The sequence below is a fragment of the Rhipicephalus microplus genome, chromosome 1 (genome assembly GCF_043290135.1).
Source record: "Rhipicephalus microplus isolate Deutch F79 chromosome 1, USDA_Rmic, whole genome shotgun sequence".
NCBI classification, from domain to species: Eukaryota; Metazoa; Arthropoda; class Arachnida; order Ixodida; family Ixodidae; genus Rhipicephalus; species Rhipicephalus microplus.
Genome location: NC_134700.1, coordinates 191,494,548 through 191,518,888, shown reverse-complemented (window position 1 = coordinate 191,518,888; position 24,341 = coordinate 191,494,548). Strand labels below are relative to the sequence as shown.

The 24,341-nt window shown below is 47.6% G+C and overlaps 1 protein-coding gene across 2 annotated transcripts in view; it reads right to left on the bottom strand.

The window, feature by feature from the left end:
* LOC119178529 (hemocytin) overlaps positions 1 to 24,341 on the bottom strand; it is a 159,969-nt gene that overhangs the window by 48,897 nt on the left and 86,731 nt on the right. For both annotated transcript variants that reach the window (XM_075889204.1, XM_075889212.1), the window contains 9 exons: positions 22,336 to 22,452; positions 21,767 to 21,841; positions 20,443 to 20,490; positions 19,314 to 19,358; positions 16,547 to 16,776; positions 14,797 to 14,923; positions 1,928 to 2,446; positions 1,664 to 1,726; positions 605 to 742 (listed from right to left, as the gene is read on the bottom strand). In XM_075889204.1, coding sequence (XP_075745319.1) covers positions 605 to 742; positions 1,664 to 1,726; positions 1,928 to 2,446; positions 14,797 to 14,923; positions 16,547 to 16,776; positions 19,314 to 19,358; positions 20,443 to 20,490; positions 21,767 to 21,841; positions 22,336 to 22,452 — 1,362 coding nt within the window. The remainder of the gene's footprint in view (positions 1 to 604; positions 743 to 1,663; positions 1,727 to 1,927; positions 2,447 to 14,796; positions 14,924 to 16,546; positions 16,777 to 19,313; positions 19,359 to 20,442; positions 20,491 to 21,766; positions 21,842 to 22,335; positions 22,453 to 24,341) is intronic.

Sequence of the window (24,341 nt, the reverse complement as noted above, 5' to 3'; positions counted from 1 at the left end):
TTTCCGAAACCAAATACTCCCGCCTCGATTTCGTCATCTATGTATTGACGATCAAGTCTCCACTGAATACAGACGGCCTGTTCTTCCAGCGAAATCGCTGCAACGCCAGGGCGCTAGGTTGCGCGGTTAACATTTTTTTTTTAATGGAACGGCCTCCCTAGTATGACTTACAACACCACAAGGCTGAGTACTCGTGAAATAACGACAGTTTAGTATTGTGGTGTTTTGCATTTCTTGACACGAGCTTCCAGGGTGTTAGTTTGACTGAATATTTGCGTAAACCTAACTACGACCACACAAAGAAGAAAGGAACAGGAGAGAGAGGAAAGACAGGGACGTTAACCAGCCTAGGGAAAAAAACTGCTTTGCTACCCTGCTCGGAGGGAAAGAAGGAAGGGAGAGAGCGCATGCACAAAGTCGCCACCCTCACAGTCACAATATCGCCATTGACAAAGACACTACTGATATTCGTCAAGACAATGCATTTTTTAACGACGAGCACACAGGCACATCGGCTCCTGTGGTGCATATTCATCGAGTATAACCAGCGTGCACCGAATATCACCGTGGGAGCAACGGAAGGACAAGTGTGTGATGAACGTACACGAGCTGGACGAGGTTCTGGATCCGAGGCGCGAATGTCTTGGCGAGGAGATCATACTGGCGCTGCTGGAAGCCTTGTAACTGCTGTCCGGCAGCGGGAACGGTCCGTTTACCAGGTACACATAGCTGGAGCACTTGTCTGCGTAAGAAATTTTCCCAGACTACTCAGTGAGATCGTGACGAAATGCGCAACACTGTTTCTGGCTAATATAGAAATATAGATAGAGAAAATGATAAACAGAGACACGTTAAATTAACCAAAGTTGAGAACATTTGACTTCCTTACACTCGAGAAAAATAAAGGAAAACGTACAAATTGTAATTTTTGAACTAACTGCGTGATCGCGAGGTAAGGTGGCATCTACTAGTTTAAGCCCACGAAATTGCCTTGTCCTTGCATTCCTCTCACTGATACAGTAGTGGGTTTCTTTGCTAAATAACGTCCGTTAAGGTTGAAATCTAAGGAAGGACCGAGCAAAATGGATGTATTTTTGTCCCGCAACAATAATCATCACCCGGCTTGCCTGCGCTTCTTTTCTTAAAAACTTGGTGCAGGGAACCGATGCTTCCCAATTTGGCCGTTCTAAATAGCAGTTACTTCCTCCTTCTGGTCGCTGGCCACTTTCCAATCAAGAATACTATGTCACACTTATAACGCGCATGTCGTTCGTGAGCGGCATGGGCGATGCGCGTGGCAATAAATTCAGGAAAGTAAGGCAAGATAGATGGCCATCCTTATTGTGGCACAAAAATACGCCCTTTTCACTCCATATTTTCTTAGAGTGTATGCTGCAACACCCCTTAGTACATGTCCACTGCATAAACAGCGGACATCAATTTCTCGACAATCAACCATACCTAAACGCTCATGTGTCGCAAAAAAAAAATACTACGAGATAACATGGACACAGACTGCACAAACTAGCGTCAAGTAAAGCAGGTGTTATCTTTAGTTTATTCTGGCCTGGCCATGCCATTCTAAATGTGCCTTTTGTTTTTTGGCATTTATTGAAGTCATAAAACATTAGCCCTGAATTAATGCGAAAGCCGACGAATGTACCTTTGCCATACTGCACAGTAGTCTGGTCGTATATGATGTCGGTAGGGGTGGTGAAGTCTTCACCTGCGCAAGTAAACAATAAATTTTGAATGCAACTTTGATTGCCTTAGTTTTTTCTGCGTGATTACGCAATGTCAATTGTAAAAATAACATTCATCTGGTACTAGCCTCAAAATAAGTCAGTTGCTTATATATACAAAGCACACGGCATTTTATTTCAGCTACCTTTGTAATATTCAAGATGCTAAATTGAACTATACGCACCTGGCACCACCGGCGGGGCCGTGGGTATCGTGGAAATCGGCAGGGCAGTTTGAACAGTTCGAACAGTCGGGGTAGTCTGGGTATCCGAGGCAGCCGGAGTAGTTGGAGTAACGGCCGGGGTTGTCGGCTTAGTCGTGACCGTTGGAGTAGTCGGGACGGTCGGTAGTCTTACGATTACGGGCGTGTTCTCCCAGCCCTTGAAGCAGTCGCAGTAAAACCGAACCATGTAATCGGGACACTCGGTGTCGTCGTTCTGCGGGTCGTTTCTGCAAGCCAGTCCGTTCTGGATGTCACAGCGAATGCGATGCGTCTCCTCGAACACCACGTTCCTGTCGAGCGGCTCGCACTGCACCTCGGTACGGAAGCGCTCGTCGCACAGCGGCAAGCCTCTCGCCCTGATGGCGTCCGCCGACTCCACGTCTCCGTGCTCGTCCGGCTTCCGAGTGTTGAACCACATGGACCAACCGGGAACGCAGGTACTTCCCCCGTGTACCTCCTCTGTGACGATCGCTGGTATTCCTGCAGAACCGGAAATGACGAACGAGTGGAAAATCTGTGTTCACACAAGCTGTAGCTGTAACAAAACTACCTTACGCCTACCACGGAATCCTACCATCACTACAATACGAATTAACTGAAAACGATCACAGCGTGATGTTTTCTTGCGGTACCCTGCTGGCAAACTTCAATTCAACATCTCAGCCTGTTCCAAGCTGAATGTTCTCTATTTAAGGTTTTACGAAGAATTGACGAAATTCGGAGAACATTGCAAAGAAATGATTTTGACAGTACTTCAGTATGCAAAAAAAGAGAACTCTGTATCCCTTATGCATGCGCGTAAAAGGCGAAAATCCTCTGACGTAGCTACTTCTTCAGCAGCAGCAACGACAGCCTGATCAACACCATGGCTAGAGTTCACGCGAGCTGCACATCTTGCTACTTTATTACGAGAAAGTGTTTATGCCGGGCTCCACCACGGCTTCATGACGTATTTCCGTCACGCATATGCCGTTGTAAAATATTTACTAACGTATTGCAAAGACAAAAAAAACATGACGGAAAAGTTCCGCAGCGAGGTGTCGAACCAGCGACCACGTGCTCCTCAGCGCGCGACGATAGCCACTATAGAAAGTCAAATCAACGTATGGTGGCGCTGCGACTCTGAACAGACAGCGCCATCTCTGGTAGAAAAGTAGAAATCGGGGATGTATATCGTGCGTTTTCCATTCCCGCCAACGCACTACCACTCGCTTACGTGCTCGTGCAGAGAACGTGCGGTGCGTTTTAGTCACCTCACAATGTACCGCCTGCAGTGCGGCTTTATAAAGATCTCTGAGTTCGACAAGCACTTCCGAGAAGCGAATCTAAAAAAGCTCGTTAGTCAAGATTATTATGTGGAGAACGTCTTAGTCACTGCGAAATGCATTTCTCAGGTCTGTGACAATGCCGCGTACGACGTATGCCTCGATGTAAGTCTCACTCTGTCGACATGAAGCCGCGTACTCTATCGATGTGCTGCGTTGGAGTTCATGAAAACCATATCATTGTTGTTTTGATGAAGTACCTAGCAGTAGCATCCATGTACTGTCATGCGCAAACGTTTGTGGCGTGCTAAAAATAAACAAAAAAGCAAGGTTTTAGATCATAGCAATGTCCGAGAAGTTTTTGAGTCATGTCCTCCGTCCCGCGGGAGCATGACCCGCTGACTTCGCCGCGAAGCAGCAAGCTGAGCTTTAACCACTGCGAGTCAAGTTGAAGTGCTCACCTCAATTATTCCGGTTCTAATGTCATGCTTCCTCTATCTTTCGCGAACGCGGCTCTGTTAGCCGGTTGTGACTTGCTGGGGAACTGAAACAGCTTTACACGTGGAAAGCGCCCCTTGGTATTGTCTCGATTGTTGTGGCACCTACAACACAACGATACTTCGGACCTTGCCGACGCTTCCGTGTGGCCGCTTCTTCCATCGCGGAAAGGCCACTTCGGACAGCGAGCATCTCGTATTAGGGCCAAGGTCAAGGTAAGGCGCCGAAGTTCCTCGCACCGACTGCAGAACGCATTCCGCGCATGTCGCACGCGCTCCCGTTTCGGCGAATCACACTCACTGGCGAGTCTCTTTCGAACGTCCAGTGCGAACAGACGTGTTTTTCTGAGCTCTTGCGTCGGCGAGACACGCTGCGGCGTCTCTGTCGTCTTCGAATGATTGCTGTCAGAGTATTGCTTTAATCCTCCGGAATTGTACACCCTTCGACAGATGTCATCGAGAGGATTCTACCAAGCCCATTTTTGACCTGGTAGGGCCACTTTTCACCGTTTTTACAGAATTTTCTTCGACCGGGCCTCCGCCCGTGCCGACGGCACGGCATCATGCCGGAGGTGATGGTGGTGGACGGGGAAGTTATTTCCCAAGAAGACGCTAACGCGCCTGGGTGGAAGACTGCTTTAGGTAAGAATAAGCGTTCTCCCCGACAACAAGCGTCTGCTTCTTCTCAAAGTGGAGGAACGGCTGGCCATCGCACAGCCACCGCGCATGGCGTCGTTCGGCGTCTTGCAGCCGCATCGAGGCTTCGCCGATTGCCGAGGAGCCATATTCGAGTCATAGTCCGACCGAAAGGAGGCCTGGATCTCAAGAAGGTTAGCCTGATTCGTCTAGCCCAATCCCTGCAGACGGCAGCAAAACTGTCCCTGGAAGAAACACTGGAGGATATCGTCTGCCCGAACATAACTCAGAATATCGTTGTGGTCTCTACACCAGCGTCCCGCAACGCGGGCGCCTACGCGGCGCTGCGACTCATCCGCCTTGGCTCGACTTAGTATCACGGTTCGGCCTACACGGCCGCTTCTGACGATACCTGCAAAGGTGTCATCCGAGGCGTCGATGTGGACATTTATGAGCGACAGTTGGCGGCGATGATCGTCAACCAGCGCAACCCTAAAGCCATAGAGGTGCATCGAATCAAGGAAATGACTACCGTCGTCGTTCTCTTCAGTGGTCTCAAGGTACCCAACTATGTTATGTGTGGTTCGAGCATACTACGGTGTACTTTGTACAAGAGACATACTGACGTTTTTTATGGATGTGGAGCTCTCGGCCATCGTGCCGATGTTTGCCCGACACCGATGAAGAAAGTGTGCCGCGGGTGTGCTGTCAACGATCCCACGAACGATCACCAATGCCAGCCGACATGTGCCTTGTGCGGAGGGGGGGGGGGCACATCTAACGGCCGACAAGTCCTGCCAGCATCGATTCCAAGTCCCCTACTTGATAAGGCGACGAAGATGGTGTAGAAAGGCTGCTAAGAAACGGAGGCAGCACCAAGAGGGTCTGACGTCACGGGATTCGAGCGTGGCACCATCCTCGAGGATGCGCTCTCCTTCGCCAGCTGTTAGGAAGAGTCGCAGCCACTCAAGAGGACGCTCTCGTTCCAAGAGGCACGCCCACTCCAAGGGGCGCTCCAACTCCAAGGGACGCTTCCAAGAAGCTCCCAAGACCTAGGCGGATCGTGCCAAGCCAAGCCCGGCGCAGCAGCCAGCACAGGTAATGCACGCGGCACTGCCAGAGCAAAAAGAAGACCCTAAGATTGCATTCTTACTTCAAGAAAATGCTAGCTTAAAAGTGCAGCTTCAGCAGATGAGGGTCGAGTTTGAAGCCCTCAAAAATACAGCACAGGCCCCGGTGCGGTCTTCGTCAGTAGAGCCGCGGCCGGCTAAGAGAAAGATAGGTGCGGAAGGAGAGGTAGCGGTGGCTTCCGACTTGGACGTCTTGGGAGCAATCAAAGATTTACAAAAGGCGGTAGCACGGCAGGCGGAATGCTTTGACCTCGTAGCATGTAAAGTTTCCATGAAGGAAAGCAGACTCACTCCAGGCAGGAACACTTTTGTTCCGGTGACGCCTGTTTCACTTTTTCCCTCTGCGCGCCCAGGTACGCCAATGGATCAGGCTCCCGTTGATATGGACGTGCCGTTAAGTCGGCAAACCAGTAGCAGCAGCCATGGCTCCCAACGCAACTGAGTTCGTCATTTGGCAGTGGAACTGCGCGGGGTTCAGGAAGCGTAAGGCCTCCCTCCAACAGTACATTGCTTCATTGGCAGTTCAGCCGCATGTGATTGCTTTACAAGAAACCATTGACACGGCGGTTGCCTTGCCCGGCTATTGAACTATATTGTTTAGGGGGGAGGGTCAACGTGGTCTGGCTGTCTTGGTTTCGAACAAATGTGCGTTTTTAGAGCACACGCTTGCGCTCGGCAACTCTACTTTGGAAGCTCAGCTGGTTGAAATTATTCCGAATAATTGGCTCAAGTGCAGCATATTCGTACTGAATGTTCAAAGCAGCCCTCGAAATCACCAGCAGGCATTGTTCTCGGTGGTCGCAAAGGTGGCTACCCTTGCCGACAAGTCACCGCTCGTAGCTATCGATGACTTTAACGCACCTCACCCAGCCTGGGGTTATCCAAAGGTCACTGTTAAATGGCAAAACCTTGTTAAAGCTATGACGGACTGCTCCTTTGAGCTGGTCACGGACCCTCAGTTCCCAACCCGGTTGGGCAATTCCGTTTCAAGAGACACCACTCCGGATCTGGCATTCATCAAAAATCCAGGGAAAGTTCAGTGGGTTAGCATGCAGGAAAGCCTGGGAAGTGATCACTTCATCCTCGCAGTCACACAGGGAACCCGGGCGGCTCCACCTAAAGAGTACAGGGTGACGAACTGGGGCGAGTTCAGGAAGCGCCGGAAAGCTGACGAGACCAAATATGCCACGTTAGAGGAACTCTTTTCTCGACTCGCGGAGGATGAGCTCCTCGCCACCAAGACTGTCCAAACCGACTTACAGGTAGATGCGATGGACTCGTGTCTTGCGCATTTATTGGAGGCAAAAAAATTGCTGGTTGAGAGATAGCGCACACAAAAGCTAAATAGGAGGCTCCGCAAATGCATAGCTCTCCTCAATAAAGATATTGAAAAATATTGTCAGGAGCTTTCTAGGCAGCAGTGGAACGAGGTTTGCTCAAAATTAGATGGGCAGATGAGCCCCGGAGGTAAATGAAACCTGTTGAAGGTACTACTCAATCAGACAAACTCCAAAAGTAACCAGAGGTTGGCATTCGACCGCTTAGTTCAAGCACGGTGGAGCAGTGGAGTCGCTGACACCACTTTACTCAAGGATTTGGCAGAGCGATACCTTCCACTTGGCCTCTCCAGGGACTGGGATTACCCGGTTTACAAGGGAAGGCCGCTCGAGGAAATCGACTCGCCATTTACGAACCTTGAGATCGAAGAGGTGCTTCATGCGCTTAATGGCCGCTCAGCTCCTGGTCCAGACGGCGTTACAAACAGGTTGCTGCGCAATCTCGACGGAAAGTCAATCACTAAGTTAACCGAGGAGGTCAATATTCTCTGGACAGAAGGTCGCGTACCTGAGACCTGGCTTACCGCCTCGGTAATACTCATTCCCAAGCCGGGCATGGCACTCGCCATGGAGAACCTCCGTCCCATTTCCCTCACATCTTGCGTGGGGAAGGTGATGGAGCATGCGGTACACAACAGGGTATCTCGGTATATTGAGGATAAAGAGCTGTTTCCGTACATAATGGTAAGTTTTCGGCCGGGTCTCTCCACCCAGGATGTGATACTGCTGATTAAGAGGAAAATTATCGATCCACACACCCGAGATTTTCGAGGAATATTGGCCCTTGATCTCGCCAAGGCATTCGATACGATTTCACATCAGGTTATACTAGAGCAGGTAGAGCGCATGGGACTAGGTCCCAAGTTACACGCCTATGTTCGCGCCTTCTTCAGGGACCGCAAAGCCACCACAAAGATTGGCGAATTAAAATAGGAGGCCTTCACCCTGGGTGCGAGGGGCACGCCACAGGGAGCGGTAATTTCACCCCTTTTGTTCAACATAGCCATGAAAGGCCTCTCGGAGCGCCTCTCCACTGTAGCCAATACTAACCATGCCTTATGTGCCGACGAAATTACAGTCTGGTGCATGGGCGGTTCGGATGCTGAAGTGGAGCAGGCGTCCCAATCTACTTTGTCAATCACAGAACGTTTTCTGCAGGGTACAGGGCTCCAGCTATCCGCCTCTAAATCGGAGTTGCTTCTATATTGACCGGTTCGACCCGGAAGAAGGAACGAGTCACCGCTTGATCAGGTGCAGATTACTATAACCACACGGGATGGGCAGTCGAATCCAAGAGTCAATTGTATTCGGGTGCTAGGCTTCCTTCTTGAATCTAACGGCACAAATTCGCAGGTTTTGGCTCGCATCGTCTCCAAAACAGAGAACATACTCAGACTAATATTGAGGGTTTCAAGCCACAGGGGAGGGCTGTAGGAGAGCAATCTCCTTCGGCTCTTCCATTCATTCCTTATGAGCCACATTAATTACGTGGCATCCTCGCTAAATTGGTCTAAACGCGAGGAGGATAAACTCGACACTTTATTGCGTAAAAGCATCAAAAGGGTACTAGGCCTACCTATGAGCACCAGCACGGACCGGCTCATGAGTCTGGACATGCACAACACCCTCACGGAGGTGACCGAGGCACAAACACTAGCTCAGGTCGCGCGACTCTCCTCCACGAAAGCCGGGCAGTGTCTCCTACAGTCGCTGGGATATCATCATACGGCAGAAGAGGAACAGAAGATCTTATCACAAACAATGAAGGGCACGTACGAGGTGGCACCCTTCCCGCGTAACGTTCATCCACAGTACAATGTTGGCCAGCGAAAGGCAGGGGCCAAGTCTTTCCTTGATTTCGGGGCTAAGTCCACGGGTAGTGTAGCTTTCGTCGATGCGGCGCAGTACGGCCGCTCCGATCGTTTTGCAGCTGTGGTCGTTGATCATCGTGGTCGCGTACTCAACTCAGAGTCCGTGAGGAAAGCGTCTGCCTCCATAGCAGAGCAGGTAGCGATAGCCTTGTCGATGACGGACCCTTCGCGTCCAGAGATATTTACGGATTCCAGGGCTGCCGCCCGGGCGTTTGCCTCGGGGGTAATCTCTAGGAAGGCTGCCGCTATTCTAAATTCCAGGGGTGTAGAAGTCCACCACACAATCACCTGGTTTCCAGCCCACATGGGCTCAGAGGTGCATCCGACTCTTCCCAACGCCAACGAACTTGCCCATAACCGTGCGCGAGAAATCACGTGCCGCGGCGGTCCGGGCGGGTACGGAGATGGGTTCGCGGATAACTTTAAAGATCCACTTGGCACCTTTAACGAAGTGACGTCCCATTATCAGTTGTCTAGGCGGAGGTACCCGCTTCTGCTTTCCAAGCTCACTCAGCCACAGTCGTCGGTTCTTCGGATGCTACAGGCAGGTTCATTCCCATCTCGTAGCGCATTCAGCCACTTTGCTGATGGCATAACTCCAGCATGCCCTGGTTGTGAGGCACATAACTGTACACTCGCTCACATGCTCTGGCAGTGCCCGGCGTTACATGGCGCAAAGTTCAGCACAGAACAAGACTGGGAGAGGGCTCTTAAAATCCCCGAACTCTCAGTCCAATACTCGGCAGTCCAGGAGGCCTGTGAACGGGGGAGGGCCACGGTCTTCCAGTCTCGGCGTGGACGCGGCCAGCAACTGCGGCGGACACCTCTTAGGGGGGCGTCTGACCAGTTCTCCAGGACCAAATAAAGGTCATTTCACTTCACTTCACACTCACTGGCCTGTGCCCTCTCCCGCGCATATATCCTCAAATTTCCAGGAGCTCGCCGCCAGGCACGGCGTTGTTGTCGCTCCGCAAACTTGAGCTTAGGTTGCATATGCCACAAGGTGACCATTTCCCGACATGTTAACTGCGAGCCATTTATATACACCATTTGCCGTTGACGGTCCTCAGAACTCGGCAACTGCAGCATGTTTCCTTCATCAGTAGCGCGATGGCACGACGGGCGCGTGCGCTCTAAGGGCATCGTGCCGCGCCACCCGCACGTGACTGACTGACTGACTGATTGATTGATTGATTGATTGATTGATTGATTGATTGATTGATTGATTGATTGATATGGTTGTACCCTTTAGATCAGGCAGTGGCTAACGCCAGCAAGCCGTAATACTTAGTGAACCAAAAACTAGATTTATTTTTTTCCCTTTAAATAGTGAGGTTGAGGACTCGTACTTTGCAGTGAAGGGTTTAATTTTCACTCGTGCCTTGACTTTAGCCACTAATCAGATGACCTCCTTCTAGTTAATTCTACCCCCTTACAGTCTATTTTGCTCTCCCTGTCCCTAAACCTCAGTGCTTTGAAAAACTCTGCGCAACCATCCTGAACTATAGGGTGACGCCCTTTACAGAACATTATCCAGTGTTCGGCAGTTTCCTCTTCCTCTCTACACGCACTGCATACCGTGTCTACCCCTTCGTGTTTGGCCCGATGTGTCTCGGTTCACAATACTCCTGTCCTGGCCTCAAACAGTAGAGAACTACCCCGAGTATTATCATAGATCCTTTCCTTGGCAATTTCCTGCTTAAAAGTTCGATAGATCTCTAGTGCGGACTTCTTAATCATGTGAATTCTCCACATGTCAGTCTCTGTTTCCTTCACCTTCTTCTTAACTGATAGTTTTGTTTGGCTTGGCCCCCTGCTGTTTTCTAAGTATTTACCCGTCAATTTTCTGGTTCGCTTCCTACAATTTGTATCGACATTCTTCATGTACAGGTAGCTGAATACCGTCCTAGCCCAACGCTCCTCCCCCACTTCTCTCAATCGCTTCTCAAATTTTATCTTGCTGCTAGCTTCCCTGCCCTTAAATGATGTCCATCCCATATCACCTTGTACTCCCTGATTTGGTGTATTCCCGTGAGCTCTTAAGGCAAGCCTACCTATTCCACGTTGCTTAATTTCTAATCTTGCTTGAACTTCTGATCTCATGGACAAGACTGCATTGCCGAACGTCAGACCAGGAACCATGACCCCTTTCCATATTCCTCTCACAACATCATACCTATTGTAATTACACAGTGCCATGTGTTTCATTACCGCTGCATTCCTGTTACCTTTAGTCGTCACATATTTTTCGTGTTCCCTTAGGTACTCAGCCTCATTGCTTATCCATACGCCCAGATATTTGTATCTATCTGTTATCTCTAGCGTGACCTCCTGTATTCTAAGCTCACTACTTTCATTATTATTAAAAATCATGACTGCTGATTTTTCCTTGCTGAATCTGAAATCTAACCTATCTCCCTCATTACCGCAGATGTCCATCAATCTCCGCAAATCTTCCTTGTTGTCGGCCATTAGCACTATATCATCTGCGTACATCAATGCTGGTAGTGCCTGTTCAATGAGTTTTCCTTGTTTGACGAAAGAGAGGTTGAAGCCCAGTCAACTTCTCTCTAATTTGGCCTCTAATCCTTGTAGGTACACCATGAATAACAAGGGTGACAGAGGACACCCCTGCCTAAGCCTCCGTTTTACCTCTGCAGGCTTGGATACCTGTTTTTCCCACTTTATAACTACCTTGTTACTTCTATAGATTTCCTTTAAAAGATTAGTGACTCCATCTTCCACACCTAGTGTGTTCAGTATTCCCCACAAGTCCTCTTGAACCACGCTATCGTACGCTCCCTTGATATTCAAAAATGCTAGCCACAGGTGCCTGTGTTCCTTTTCTGCTATTTCGATGCACTGCGTCAGTGAGAACAGATTGTCTTCCAACCTTCTGTGTGCGCGCACTGTGTTTGTGTGCGGGCGCGCCTTCCGTATGGCGTGGTCAAAGTGCATATATAGATGTTCTCTAGCGTGCTCGCTCACTAGCACGCGCACTCTTATCTCACGATTCGGGGTCTTCCTACCTCCTGTGCTTCCACCACAAGTTTGCTTTGAAGTTAGAGTAGTTAAGAGCACGAACGTCGTTTCGCTCGCTGCCGCAGGCGCGTTCACGAAAGGAGTGCGCTGCTCACACACGAAGAAGGAAGAAATGGGACAATTGCTCGTGCTCTTCCTGTGCGTGCATTTCGTGCGTCTTTATTACAATGCCCAAACAAATGCTCAACTATACCTCTGCAAGGACGCGTTTCAATTTCGTGTTATACCAATTCCTAAAAAGAAGGATCACATAGGTTTTTTTATTGTTGTTGAGGATGATTATTAATACAGCACAGTGCTCTGTAGCGGGTTGGCAGCTTCCAACCACGCATTCGTTAAGCAATTCATATATAATGTGATGCCTGGTTTGATTTTAACTTTCTGCCACGCACTATTCTCAGTAGTCTTCTGGGTGTGGTGCTTGACTGCCGATCCGAAGGTCGTGGGATTGAATCCCGGCCGCGGCGGCCACGTTTTTATGGAGGCGAAATGCTAGAGCTTTGTGTACTTAGAATCGGGGTCACGTTAACGAACACCAGGTGACAAAAATTTCCGGAGGCCTCGGGTGTAGAATCCCTCATAATATTATCGTGGTTTTGGGACGTAATACCCCAACGGGTTAATACATCTGTTGACGCGGCTTCTTGCCCGCCATTCCAACTGCATAGGGTATATTTCCAAGGCGGTCTCAAGCACCATCGTATATAGTTCGTTAGCAGCATGCTTGACTGCCACACAGACTACCTGGGTTTGCTGGGTTTGATTTTGACTCGGACTCTTATTTTATTCCTCGAAATTTGATTAAGGTCATGGACTTGACTAAGGACCAGAAACACTTGGTCACCAAGTTAGAACGTATTCAGAGGCGTGCAGCTCGGTTTGTGTGCTCTAGATATAGAAGGCGGGATTCAGTAACTGATATGCTAAATTCATGCAATTTAGAATCAGTGGAAATTCGAAGACGGAAACAAAAACTTAAAACATTATTTCGTATAATCCAAGGGATATTCAAAATACCTAAAGACGAGTACATTCGCCTTCCCGGAAAACGTAGCACTAGATTGAATCATGATGCCCCCATTGAACCTTTCAGCGTTCGCACTGACATCTTTCGGTGGTCATTTTTCCCGGATACTATAGAACAATGGAATTCTTTACCCCAACATGTTATTAATAGTACCGATGTGCAAACTTTTGACCGAGAAATTGATGCTTATTTTGGTAATGGTTGAAGTACTGCCCATTCTGTTTTCCTGTGTTTATTGCTTAGTGGTTTTTTTAGGTGTTCTGTTTGTATTCATATTGTACTACCTCCCTGTTATGACCTTCAAGCGATGGTTGACAGTATTATTAAATAAAAAAAATAAAAAAGGATATGGACCGCACGCCGTGTTTTTCGATGCTAGCGTCTGTTAAGGCACTAAAGAGAGGGATAAAAAAAAAGACAGGGAGGTTAACCAGAGCTGAGTCTGGTAGACTACCCTGCAGTGGGGAAAGGGGAAGGAAAGTTATAGAGCAGGAGAGAAAAGTTTTGTGTTACTGCACGACATACGCAAACGAAATGCTTCACCTCCAAACTGTTCTCCATCAACAGAACGGAAGCGGTTTCGCCGTAGAGAAGGTATTGGGACAATGGGCTAACTATTCCAGTTTCGACGGGCAACAAAAGCGCTGTTGCTTTTTTTCAAAGACGCCGTTTGTGATGTTAAACGAGAGACTGTTACACGTCGGTGCGAGAAGGCACTAAGGGCTCGATGTTATGCCGGCATAGACGTCGATGTTATGCGGGAATATAACATGTTAAAGCGACTAATTGTGACCAGACGCGCTTAAGTACAAAAAAAAAACCATCTAGGTTTAAACATTTCCGTATATTAGACCCGCTGTAAGTGCACCCCTTGATTTTGTCAGCTTTGAGCCACTCTTATGAGTTGCCGTTATCGGCGTGTACTGCCCCTCTATGTACATAACGCTTCATTTGGTTGTTGTGTGTTGCTGTTGTTGTTGTTGTTGTAGCTGTTGTTGTTTTCCTCTGCAAATGGCTCGTACCCATAGGAGGGGATTTGCCGATTATAAGGTGAATTTGCTGTTGCTGTTGTCGTCGTCGTTCAACGTCGGTGTGGTGTGAAGAATAATAGGGTGCTTCAGTCCTGTTGGTTTACCGCAAATTTGTTGTCGGCACATATCTATTTTTTCTGGAATACCAGCGTTCACTCTTCGCAGCATTTGATCAAGCAATTCGCATTATATTGCCACGTTCCATTTCCCAAGTTTTGTTATCGTCCCAAAACACTACACAATTCCCAGCGCAAACCGCGCCTGCAGTTTTCGAGAAGCTTCCGGACTGTAGTAGACCATTTCGATAAGATCACGCCTACTCTGCGAACTATACAGATTATTCTGGAACCTACGCCACCGCCAGCGATAACGCTAGAACATTCGACGGCAGTTTCCCAAGTTTTGTTATCGTCCCAAAACACTACACAATTCTCAGATGTCACGGGGTCGTGACGTGGCCCAAGACAGGAGACTTTGCGTTGGAATTGAACTGTTTATTTGGGCGAACCTGTGCCCGGTAAACGGAAAGTCCGATTACAGTAGCAGTCTTGGACTGATAGCTGCGAACGGAGCGTCGGCCGTTGATCAACATCCGACAAGCGGCGAAGCGCGTCGGCATTTATACTCTTGCCGTCGAATGTTCTAGCGTTATCGCTGGCGGTGGCGTAGGTTCCAGAATAATCTGTACAGTTCGCAGAGTAGGCGTGATCTTATCGAAATGGTCTACTACAGTCCGGAAGCTTCTCGAAAACTGCAGGCGCGGTTTGCGCTGAGAATTGTATAGTGTTTTGGGACGATAACAAAACTTGGGAAATGGAACGTGGCAATATCTAAAACGTTTTCGAATCAATGTACGCAAACGTCAAATGGTAATACTGTAACGAAAACACTACAATATTGCCTACAGTTCAAGAAGAAGAAAAAAAACTGCGTAAAAATCAACGCCTCAGTGACACATTCACTAAAACTCGTTAAGTTTGTGTGGCATGCTAACCTGTGGTGGGCACGGAAACCTGTGGCAGACCCGTAGGCAGTGGCCGGCAGTCCGGTTCAGTGGCGCACACAATTTGATTGTCTTGGCAGATGCAACGCTCGCAGTCTCGATCCACCACTTGGTTGGCCTGTTAAGAGACAAAAAAAAACGGGGGTGGGGGGGGGGGGATTTGAACGCATAAATGGCGGTCACTTGAAAACAATTAGCAGATCCCACGTACAGTGGGAATCGATGATATGCGAAGCATGAATGAGAAATGTTGATATGTCACTTTAAAATCAACACAACGTTACGAGGTGAAAGTAAATGATGCCGTACATGACTTCCGTGTCATGATTATCATGTTTGGATGTGTCGTTTATCTTCGTCATCTATTCACGCCACGTTATACCACATTTAGTATATGTGGAGCTAGCGTATACGGCCGTGAGTATGCTATGAGCGCGGTATGTTGTCATGTTATTACATGACACGCGTGTCACAATTATCATGTTTGCACCAATTATATAATTCATCATACATTGACATCACGCAACACCAAATTCGGCAAATCCGGAGCTAGCAAAATGGCCGCGAGCGCATCATGAAGGGCCCAATATACTCAATGTAGCGTTAACGCGCGCGCACGATGGGCACAGCGACGCTACGTTAGCAAAACGCGAACACTATATAGTATGATGTCAGGTGCGACCAGCGTCCGTTGGCGCGGCCCGACGGCAACCGGCGCAAAATGCGACGTGCTGCATTTTGCGCCGATGCCATAGAGCCAACATTACTCTATGTCGATGCCAACATTACTCTCTGCCGATGCGTTACCCAGACAACACTGCGTCTCCTTCTTTTCGTGACGGAGGGACGCGGACACGCTGTTATCTCAGTGCTACACAACTTAATTTCTAACAAAATATGTACTACAGCAGTTAGTGTCACTGGCTTACACTCGAAGGCCCTATTCAGTGCTCAAGCACGAAGGCCTAAGAAAGGAAATGACACGACAGCGGCCGCCAGAGCACAGTTCGTAGAACAGCGCATACGTAATTAGGAAGTAAAGTATCGGGCTCGCCCGTATGACAACCTGCCTCCTTGTTAGAGTCTGTCTCTGAGTTCAGTTGCCCGCAAGAAGCGCAACAACGCTCTCAATGCCTTGCATGCCGAGCACGGTCTATGCCAGTGCCCTAAGACCCTTTTTTGCGACAATGGGTGATTTTCAAGTTCATGTAAAACTTTCGAAGCAGTGTCATCTTTCGTAATATTGTTACTTCTTCTTTTATTTTAAAATCTCTTTTCTGCCATCTCTTACTCCTCTCTTCCCCTTCCCTAGCACAGTGTATCCATCTGGTCTGAAAACTGGCCAACCTCCATGTCCTTCCCATACTTATCCTACTTTATTTTTTGTTTCATTTAATTTCATTTTGCTTAGCAGTTCTACCTTTAGGCTAAAGCAAAGAACTATTCGAGAATTTTTGAGGGACTAGCCGCGGAGAACCTGCATGGGCCCTCCAGCTGGCCGCTTGAAGCTGCCAAGCCAGACAGATTTCTTTCTTCTATTTTTCTTCTGAAGTGATTACTTGTTGGCTTCATGTGTTTGTTACTAGCAAGACATGCACCTCTTGGTCAATAAAACGAAAACTAAAACTCAGGTCAAACTAAAACAGGGGCTAGAGTGCACACGAGCTTCCTGATTTGGATGAGCAATGGACGCACCCGAAGCCAGTTCAATTTAGAGTCACATTGGAAAGAAGTGACGCACCCCGAGCACTTGCCCCTCGAAGGAGCAGCTGCACTCTTCCTCCTCGATGCAGGTGTCGTAGTCTAGCCAGATGCGAGGCGCCTCGCAGCCCGACGTGGGCCGGCATCCGGGCACGCACCAGTCGTCTCCCAGGCACTTCCGATCGCTCACCAGGGCTCGAAGAAACAGGTTGCACGTCTGGTTGCAGCGGTAGGCGCAGTCGCTGTACGTGCGACCTTTGGGACAGATTCCTGCGCCGAGCACGATCATAATATATGCGTGCTTAGAGGAAACGCCCTGTTATTGTTATCCTTGTTAAGTTGCAAACAATCGTTGAAGGTCGTGTTTTCAGGGGGGCGAAGCACCTTATAGGACCACGCAATGACATTCCGTCCATAAACCGCCGCCCGGCGTCTACAGCATATGTAGAAGCCGAAACATCTGTGTGAACATTTGTGAACAACCAAAAGGTTATGAAAAGGCTGTTAACTAGAACAAAATAGAAGGCCACGATTCATGATCCAACGTACGCTGTTTGGTTCTATCATTATTTATTTATATTTGATATACTATGAGAAGGTAAGCATTCATTTCGGAGATATGTGCGAATATTTTTTCACGGTCAATCAGGGTCATTCCAGCCCAGCCTTTCGTCAATGTCGTGAACTAGTTCACGGCGTAATTTTTGTCAACAGGGCCTCATTAAGTGTGAGGCCCTCAATACAGTTTTATGCTCTGTCATATTGGAGTACCAAGTACTTTAAATTGTTCACCACTTTATCTAAACAGATTTGTGCACAGGAATTTAGGATATCATGAATGCTTGAAGCATGAATGCACTTTAGGTGAAATACGAAAAAGCAAGATACCAATAATATAAACCACGGGGTGCCGGTGTTGGAGACAACATTTGGACAAGTCGCCTTGCCTTCTTAAGTCTTCCTCAAAAAATACGAGGCCCCTTGCCCGAGCGTTGGCTCCAGCACCGACACTCCGTGTTCCATATTATTGGTATCTTGCATTTTCGTATTTCACCCAAAATAAAGATTTCGAACAGCGCGAGTAAGTGAACAAAAAAATTGCCCGCAGCTTCCCTCGGGGGAACACTGAGGAGGATGCGGCAGCGGCTTCACGTTCTCTAAGTTGAGAATCTTCCGCTCGACGCCGACGTTTACGTTCGGCGTCGCGAGCTCTTCTCTGCGCTGCCTTGTCTTCGGACGACGACGACGACGACGACGACTTGCTTGCGGTTCCGCCAACAGTTTGGCCGGCGCTGGTCGAAGGGACGTCGATCATTCTGTTTGTGGATTCGTTGGCATTCATTTCACGGCGACTTCGGACGTCGACGCGCCGTACAAACCAACGGACGAGCGGCAACTGAGCGAGCGAGCGCCGACCTTGAGTATATATACAGCGCGACGGCGCATGCGCTGTCAGCTGTCGAATGTTCTCGAAGGAGAAGCGCGCGCGCGGCACAGATGGCGACGGCGCGACGGCGCATGCGCTGTCAGCTGTCGAATGTTCTCGAAGGAGAAGCGCGCGCGCGGCACAGATGGCGACGGCGCGACGGCGCATGCGCTGTCAGCTGTCGAATGTTCTCGAAGGAGAAGCGCGCGCGGCACAGATGGTGGGCGACGGCGCGACGGCGCATGCGCGCGCGTCAGCTGTCGAATGTGCGAGAAGCGGTGCGGACGGCGCGGACGGCGCACTACAAGGCGCGAGTATAAGATGCTTCCGCATCTAAAACTAAAAGTGCCCTCTCTATGTCGTTTTTTAGGGACGAAGCTCCTTATGCCGAGGGCCTTACGTACCGTGTCACCGCCGTAGTAGCCACCTCTCGTTTAGTCCTTAGAATGTCCGCTGTTCGGCGGTGCTTGTATATGATGAATATATGATGAAAAGATGCAAGATAGCGGTACTTAGTGTGTTCAATAGATGTATGGTGGACGCATGGACGGACGGACGGACGGACGGACGGACAGACAGACAGACAGACAGACAGACAGACAGACAGACAGACAGACAGACAGACAGACAGACAGACAGACAGACAGACAGACAGACAGACAGACAGACAGATGGACGCTTTGCCAAACTCATCATCATTCACTCCGCGGATATGCTGGGATTCCTTTTTTACTTGCAGACGCTGCCTGCGTCGGCCTTGCGAGGCGAGGGGGAGGAAGGGGAGCGACAGTTTTGCGAGTGTCTTCCTGGGCCGGCGCGAGACGCGAGCATGCGCAGTGGGGGTGTAAGGAGGGACAGCGTTACACGGGCTAGTCGAAGAGCTCTTTGCATCTAAAAGAAGCTTATTGCCTCATGAATCGACCTCCGCAAACATCTTTAGAATCCGTCAAGTACGGGCGGAGTTACACATAGATATGTGTAGATTAAGTGAACTAAGATATACTAGTTCACTATCGTGTAAATCAACCGTAAGCGTCAACGCCACGCACGTGCCATGATCTTGGGCACTTCTTTTGATGTTGTTGTTGTTGTTGTTGTCATCGTCGTCGTCTAGAAGGCCACTGTTATTTCGTAAGGTTTATAATCAGCAAAGATTAATAGCGGAAAATCTCTTAACCCCAAATGAAGTTTTCATCATCATCATGATCAACCCGTAAAATTCCAGCTCTCTGAAGCTCCCTCCATATTTCTGTATAACCATTATACGCTTCGACTTAGTCTCTTACTTTCTGATCCCCAATGCGCATTCTACTGGTTGTAAATACTAGAACGTAAAACAACGTTAATTGGCGTATTTATGAGAAGCAATGTTGGCACTTACCGGTGGTAGGGATTGTTGGAGTAGTACGGAAGGTAGTGGTTGCATCTGCAAAATGATTCCCCAAACTTAGATTTCGCAATGCTCAGCTTCATCTTTGTTTCGTACTGCAATAGCAACAGTTCCAAACTATTCATTCAATTCGGAAATCAAGTGCTAGTTGAGTGTGTCTGTGGTGATTATGCAATGTTACTTAAATGTCGTACCCATATTGTTCAATATTCTGCTGCAGAAACATGATTGATTCCTATTGCATCATATGCAAGCATGATACAGAGTTAGACCCAGTCAAAAGCAACGAGTCAAATTTCAATGGGCGGTGCGTATGTAATAAGTTTCGTTAAACTTACTTAACGAAAGAAACGAATGTAGGAGCTGTGATGCGGACCTTAGCGATATTCCATGGCATTTTCTCAAAATCTTTAGTTAGAGCACTTCTCGTGTTCATCGAATGACAAGGAATTCTAACGGTATATACTCGAAAACAAATTGAAGAAGCGAACTAGTAAGATTTGTTACACAACCACGACTCCACAAGATAGGCTCCGGTACCTGGTGATCGCATACATGCGAAGAGCGAATGACCAGCCGCTATCGCAAACAATACATGGCGGCAATGGTGTCATATGCAGTGTACTGTTAAATAAAGAAAGAGTAAAAAGAAATGAAACTTAAAAGTTATAGGTGTTTGTTTCAACATTCCTGAACAGGGGCCGAATTCACGAAGCCATTCCTTCGTGATTACTTTTTACCATTAGTAGGTCGCCTTCGTTAATGATATGTTAAGCATAAAGACTGGCTAATACATTGCCTTACGAATAATTAGCATAAGAAGCGTTTTGTGAGTTTACACAACAGGCCCCTATCTATAGTAAACAGACACACCAATATTGTCGAAAGACAACATTCTAGGCAACCTTGACGCAGAACACAACGTAAGTATAGACGATCAATAATAATAATAATAATAATAATAATAATAATAATAATAATAATAATAATAATAATAAAACACGTACTAAGGACAAGGTAAGCTAATGCGGCTTCAGAATCACGGAAAAGGCAGGGATATAACCAGGATCACTTGTATTTGCAAATAACAGCGAACGCTAAAATACATGCGCTGACTCACCAGTGCTTAGAGTATGTGTTTCGACGGCTGCAGGAACTGTAGTTGGTCCTGCAATAGACATACAGTCAAGTCGTAAGCGCAACGCTATCGCATCACCCCATCAATCGTTTCCATACACTGTGGAATTCCATCAAAACTGCGCATTATAGAAGGCCTGTCGACTGACTCTATTACAATAGAGTGCAATTAATATTTAATGATAAACCTCGACAACTCTTTTCCATTAACACCGCCTAAACCTGTGACGTCAGGACGAGGTGGCACGAGAACTTCAATATGGGGGCGCTTGCCGTCTAAATTTTGGTTCTGAAGATGAATTTTACTCTTTAAAGGGATACTGACTCAAAAACTTCGGCCTCGCGTTTTCTTGCTGCAATGTGCTGTTGGATGCATGTTAGTAATAACACAACACATCGTCTGCTGCTGCGTATGACAGATAGTTTAGCACTGGCTCCTCATTACCGATCAGTTTTAGTTTTTGTGTGAGAGAGCTCGAAAAACGTCAAGATTTCGGGTGCAATTATCGCCACACAGCGGATGCAGCTCTCGACCAAGTCAGCACACCGAACTATGACGCACTTTCACAGTGTCCGCATTAAAAAGTCTTTTCGGACAGGAAATGGGACAATAGAGTCGCCAAAGACCAAACTTTCAACGCGTGCGCCACGGCCATGTACTTGCGAGAAGTATCGCCTGCTGGAACAAACGTGGCAAAATGAAATGGTGGCTATATATGACGTAAACGTAACTTGTTTTATTGACTGCAGTGTGTGTGAAGGTATAGTGTCAAAAGCTTCAAAATTTGAACTTAAAAACTGCTGTAAAGTACCTTTCAAACTATGCTCGCTGTTGATATTTTGCAATTTATATACGTATGTTAACGAGAATCAATTTCACACGCTTTCTCTATAACTAATTTTTTTTTCAGTGCCCTTTTTAAGAAAATTCTCCGCATTTGTTGGGGCGAAACGCAAACTTTTCACACGATGCTGGGGCGAAATACAATAGCACTTTTATATTTAAATATGGGCACCTTAAGGTACCCGAAGTGGTCTTTGACAGAACGCCTGGATATTCCCGATACATTTCAGAGTAGCACAACCGGCTATTTCAAAGCTTTGTTATAGGGCCCATTTATCAACAGTGCTTCATTTATTTCCACAAACCTGATTTCACAATACACGCTTTTTTACCATTTTTTTCTTGCCCTAAGTTGCAAGTGTTTATTTCTTATGTATGAGATATTTTTGAGAGTATGAAATACACTCAGAGAGGCTTCATTTAACCTAACAGTACCACTGAGTCCTTCTTCTATGACACTCACCCGCAGTCGACTGTTCCCAGATAGTCGATAAACTAGGTTCTCCGCGTGGCTCTTCTGTCGTTGACAGCGATTCCTCTGCATTGGATACAAAGACAGGCATTTAATGGCAGGAGACATGTTCGGAATAATGTTAACGTGCTTTGGAGGTTAAAGAATGTGTATCCTATGCTATGTGTGAGACTAAAGGAAAGAAGTGAGACTGGGCAAGAGATTTGCCGTTTAGGATCGATAAACGATCACAGAATCCGATGACAGAGTATGATAATGACTCCTAAAGTAAGGGAAGAGCAGCGGGAAAAGGGGGGATATCTAAGTGGTGCGATGAAATTAGGAGATATACAAGCATACCTTTCAATGTACTGACAAATTTATGGAATTGAATTGAGTTAAATTGAAGAAGGAGGTGCCACAAGAAAAAGGTAATCGTAGATCGTCGTGGACGACCATTGGCCAGCACTAGATGTGTGGCAGGCCGATAGTGATGATAATAATATTAGGGTATGTTTTCTCGTCAATATAAGCATATACGTTTAGCTTGTCTTCTAGCTACCACATCGTTGATCTTATACCTGTTCGTGCAGGGGAAGTGACCTCCGAAGACAGAGGTGTTGTTTCCGGTTCCACTGTTGTCGAGGTCTTTTCAGGTTCCACTGTACTTGTCACTTCTGTGGTGGGTGTTTCGGTGCCTAGGAGAACAAAAAATGTAAGGGACTTGCCTAACGATGTCAGTCCACCATCGTATAAGCTTGAAGATGCATTGTGGAATTTAAGAAATCACAATGAAACAGCCGACCTGTGCTAACTGCTACCTACTGTTGAATAAAACAGCACAGCGATTCGCGTGAAATATGCGACTTAAGTTTCTTTGTGATTAAATATACATTGCCGAATTTTCCTTTCTTCTAGCCTATTTGAGGTTTCCGCCCGAACAGCGGCACCAAGTGACTGCCGCTAGGTACCAAATTGTGTAGCATACGCTTTGGGTTTAGTCAAATGTTTTACTAAATACGATATACTGAACGATGCTGATAATTGATCATTATACATGCCAGTTAGATCATTTTTGTATATCATACCCGTTATCTCACATATTATTAGCTTACAGCGTATTAGCTCCTTCTCAGCATTAGTTATAGTATCTACAGTTAATACCACTCTGATATTGTGCTAATGGCAAGTTGTAATATACCTCACTCACTAACATTTTTATCACGTGTAAGCTTGGACGCACTCGGTTTTCTTTTCTGATACAAAAAAAAAATTCACACCTTCTTCCCAAAGGGAACCCTGATTGGATGCGAAGCAGCAGTGTGGCGCACGAGTGACATCACGGGTTCGACGGCGCTAACGCGGGTGCTGCGGTGAGGGGCTAGAAGATTTGTTTGAAGCGATGGCCGGCGTAGGTCTTGCGATGGTTGGCAAGGTTTATTCGTTTATTGCACGTGAACCGACGAGTCGGCGGTGTAGCGAGCGGCGGTCGCGGTAAAGGAGCGAGCGGCGGTAGCGGCAAGTGTTGCGGGCGAACGGACGAGGCGGCAGCTGCGGGCGCTGCGTTGAGCGCGTGGCAGGCGATGGAGAAAGTGACGTCAGCACCCACTGCAAGGCAAGCGTAACGTCAACGGGCAGCTGCAGCGTGACCTACTTGGCACAAACTGCGGCGAGGGGAGCGTGCTTAGGCGCTTTCGTACGGACGCACGGAGGGACAGCGTTACGGCAGAGAGCTGTTTCGCATTAAAAAAAAATTCCGGGCCTGCGCGCAATGCGCAGTACAGTCACAGCGAAAGCTAAAAGAGTGGTCTTTGAGAGCCTTTTTTGAAACGTTGCTTGGATAACTGCTATAAGCGCACTTGCAGGGTACCCACAATGTCACAAATCATAATAGACGTTGTGTAGTAAGGAGACATTTACTATACCATCCTTCGTCATTCTTAGGAGAAGCGTGGTACCGACTACACACTTGCAAAGAAATTTGTGCAACTTTTTCATGCTGTGGCTGACGACGATGAAGAACTATGCCTGAAGCTTTAGTAATGGGTTTGATCATTCGACGACCCACTTGTAGTGTGATTCACATTGTTTGACGCCTGATTGCTTGTTTCTTGGCTGTTTTAAAACTAAATATTACTCATAATAACGCAATTTCTCTCCCGACATCGAGCCTGCCTAGAGTCAGTTTGCAACGGAGTTTCAAGCACCGCCGTGGTTCAGTGGTAGAACAGTGGGCTGGCACGCAGGAGAATTGGCTTCGAATTGCGTCGTTTGTTGTTTGTGTTGCTTCAGTAGAGACTGTGAACTTTGAATATAAGGGCACAACATTCGCGATAGCTAGCACACGTGCCATCTCGGCGGGTATCTGTGGACGGCTCGTACACCTTTTTACATGATGTGCTCGAAACACGAGGGGACTGTACGAAAGCCACTGCTCTCCCTGGAGCGGCCACATTCTATTACACCAGCGTGTTGCAGAGCTACGTGCATGCATTAAAGTTAGCTACCTAGTTAACTTTGTATAATAATAAAGCTTGTTGCCATCGCATTCATTCCTTTGCCCTTTCTGAGAAACAGTCTTTTTTTT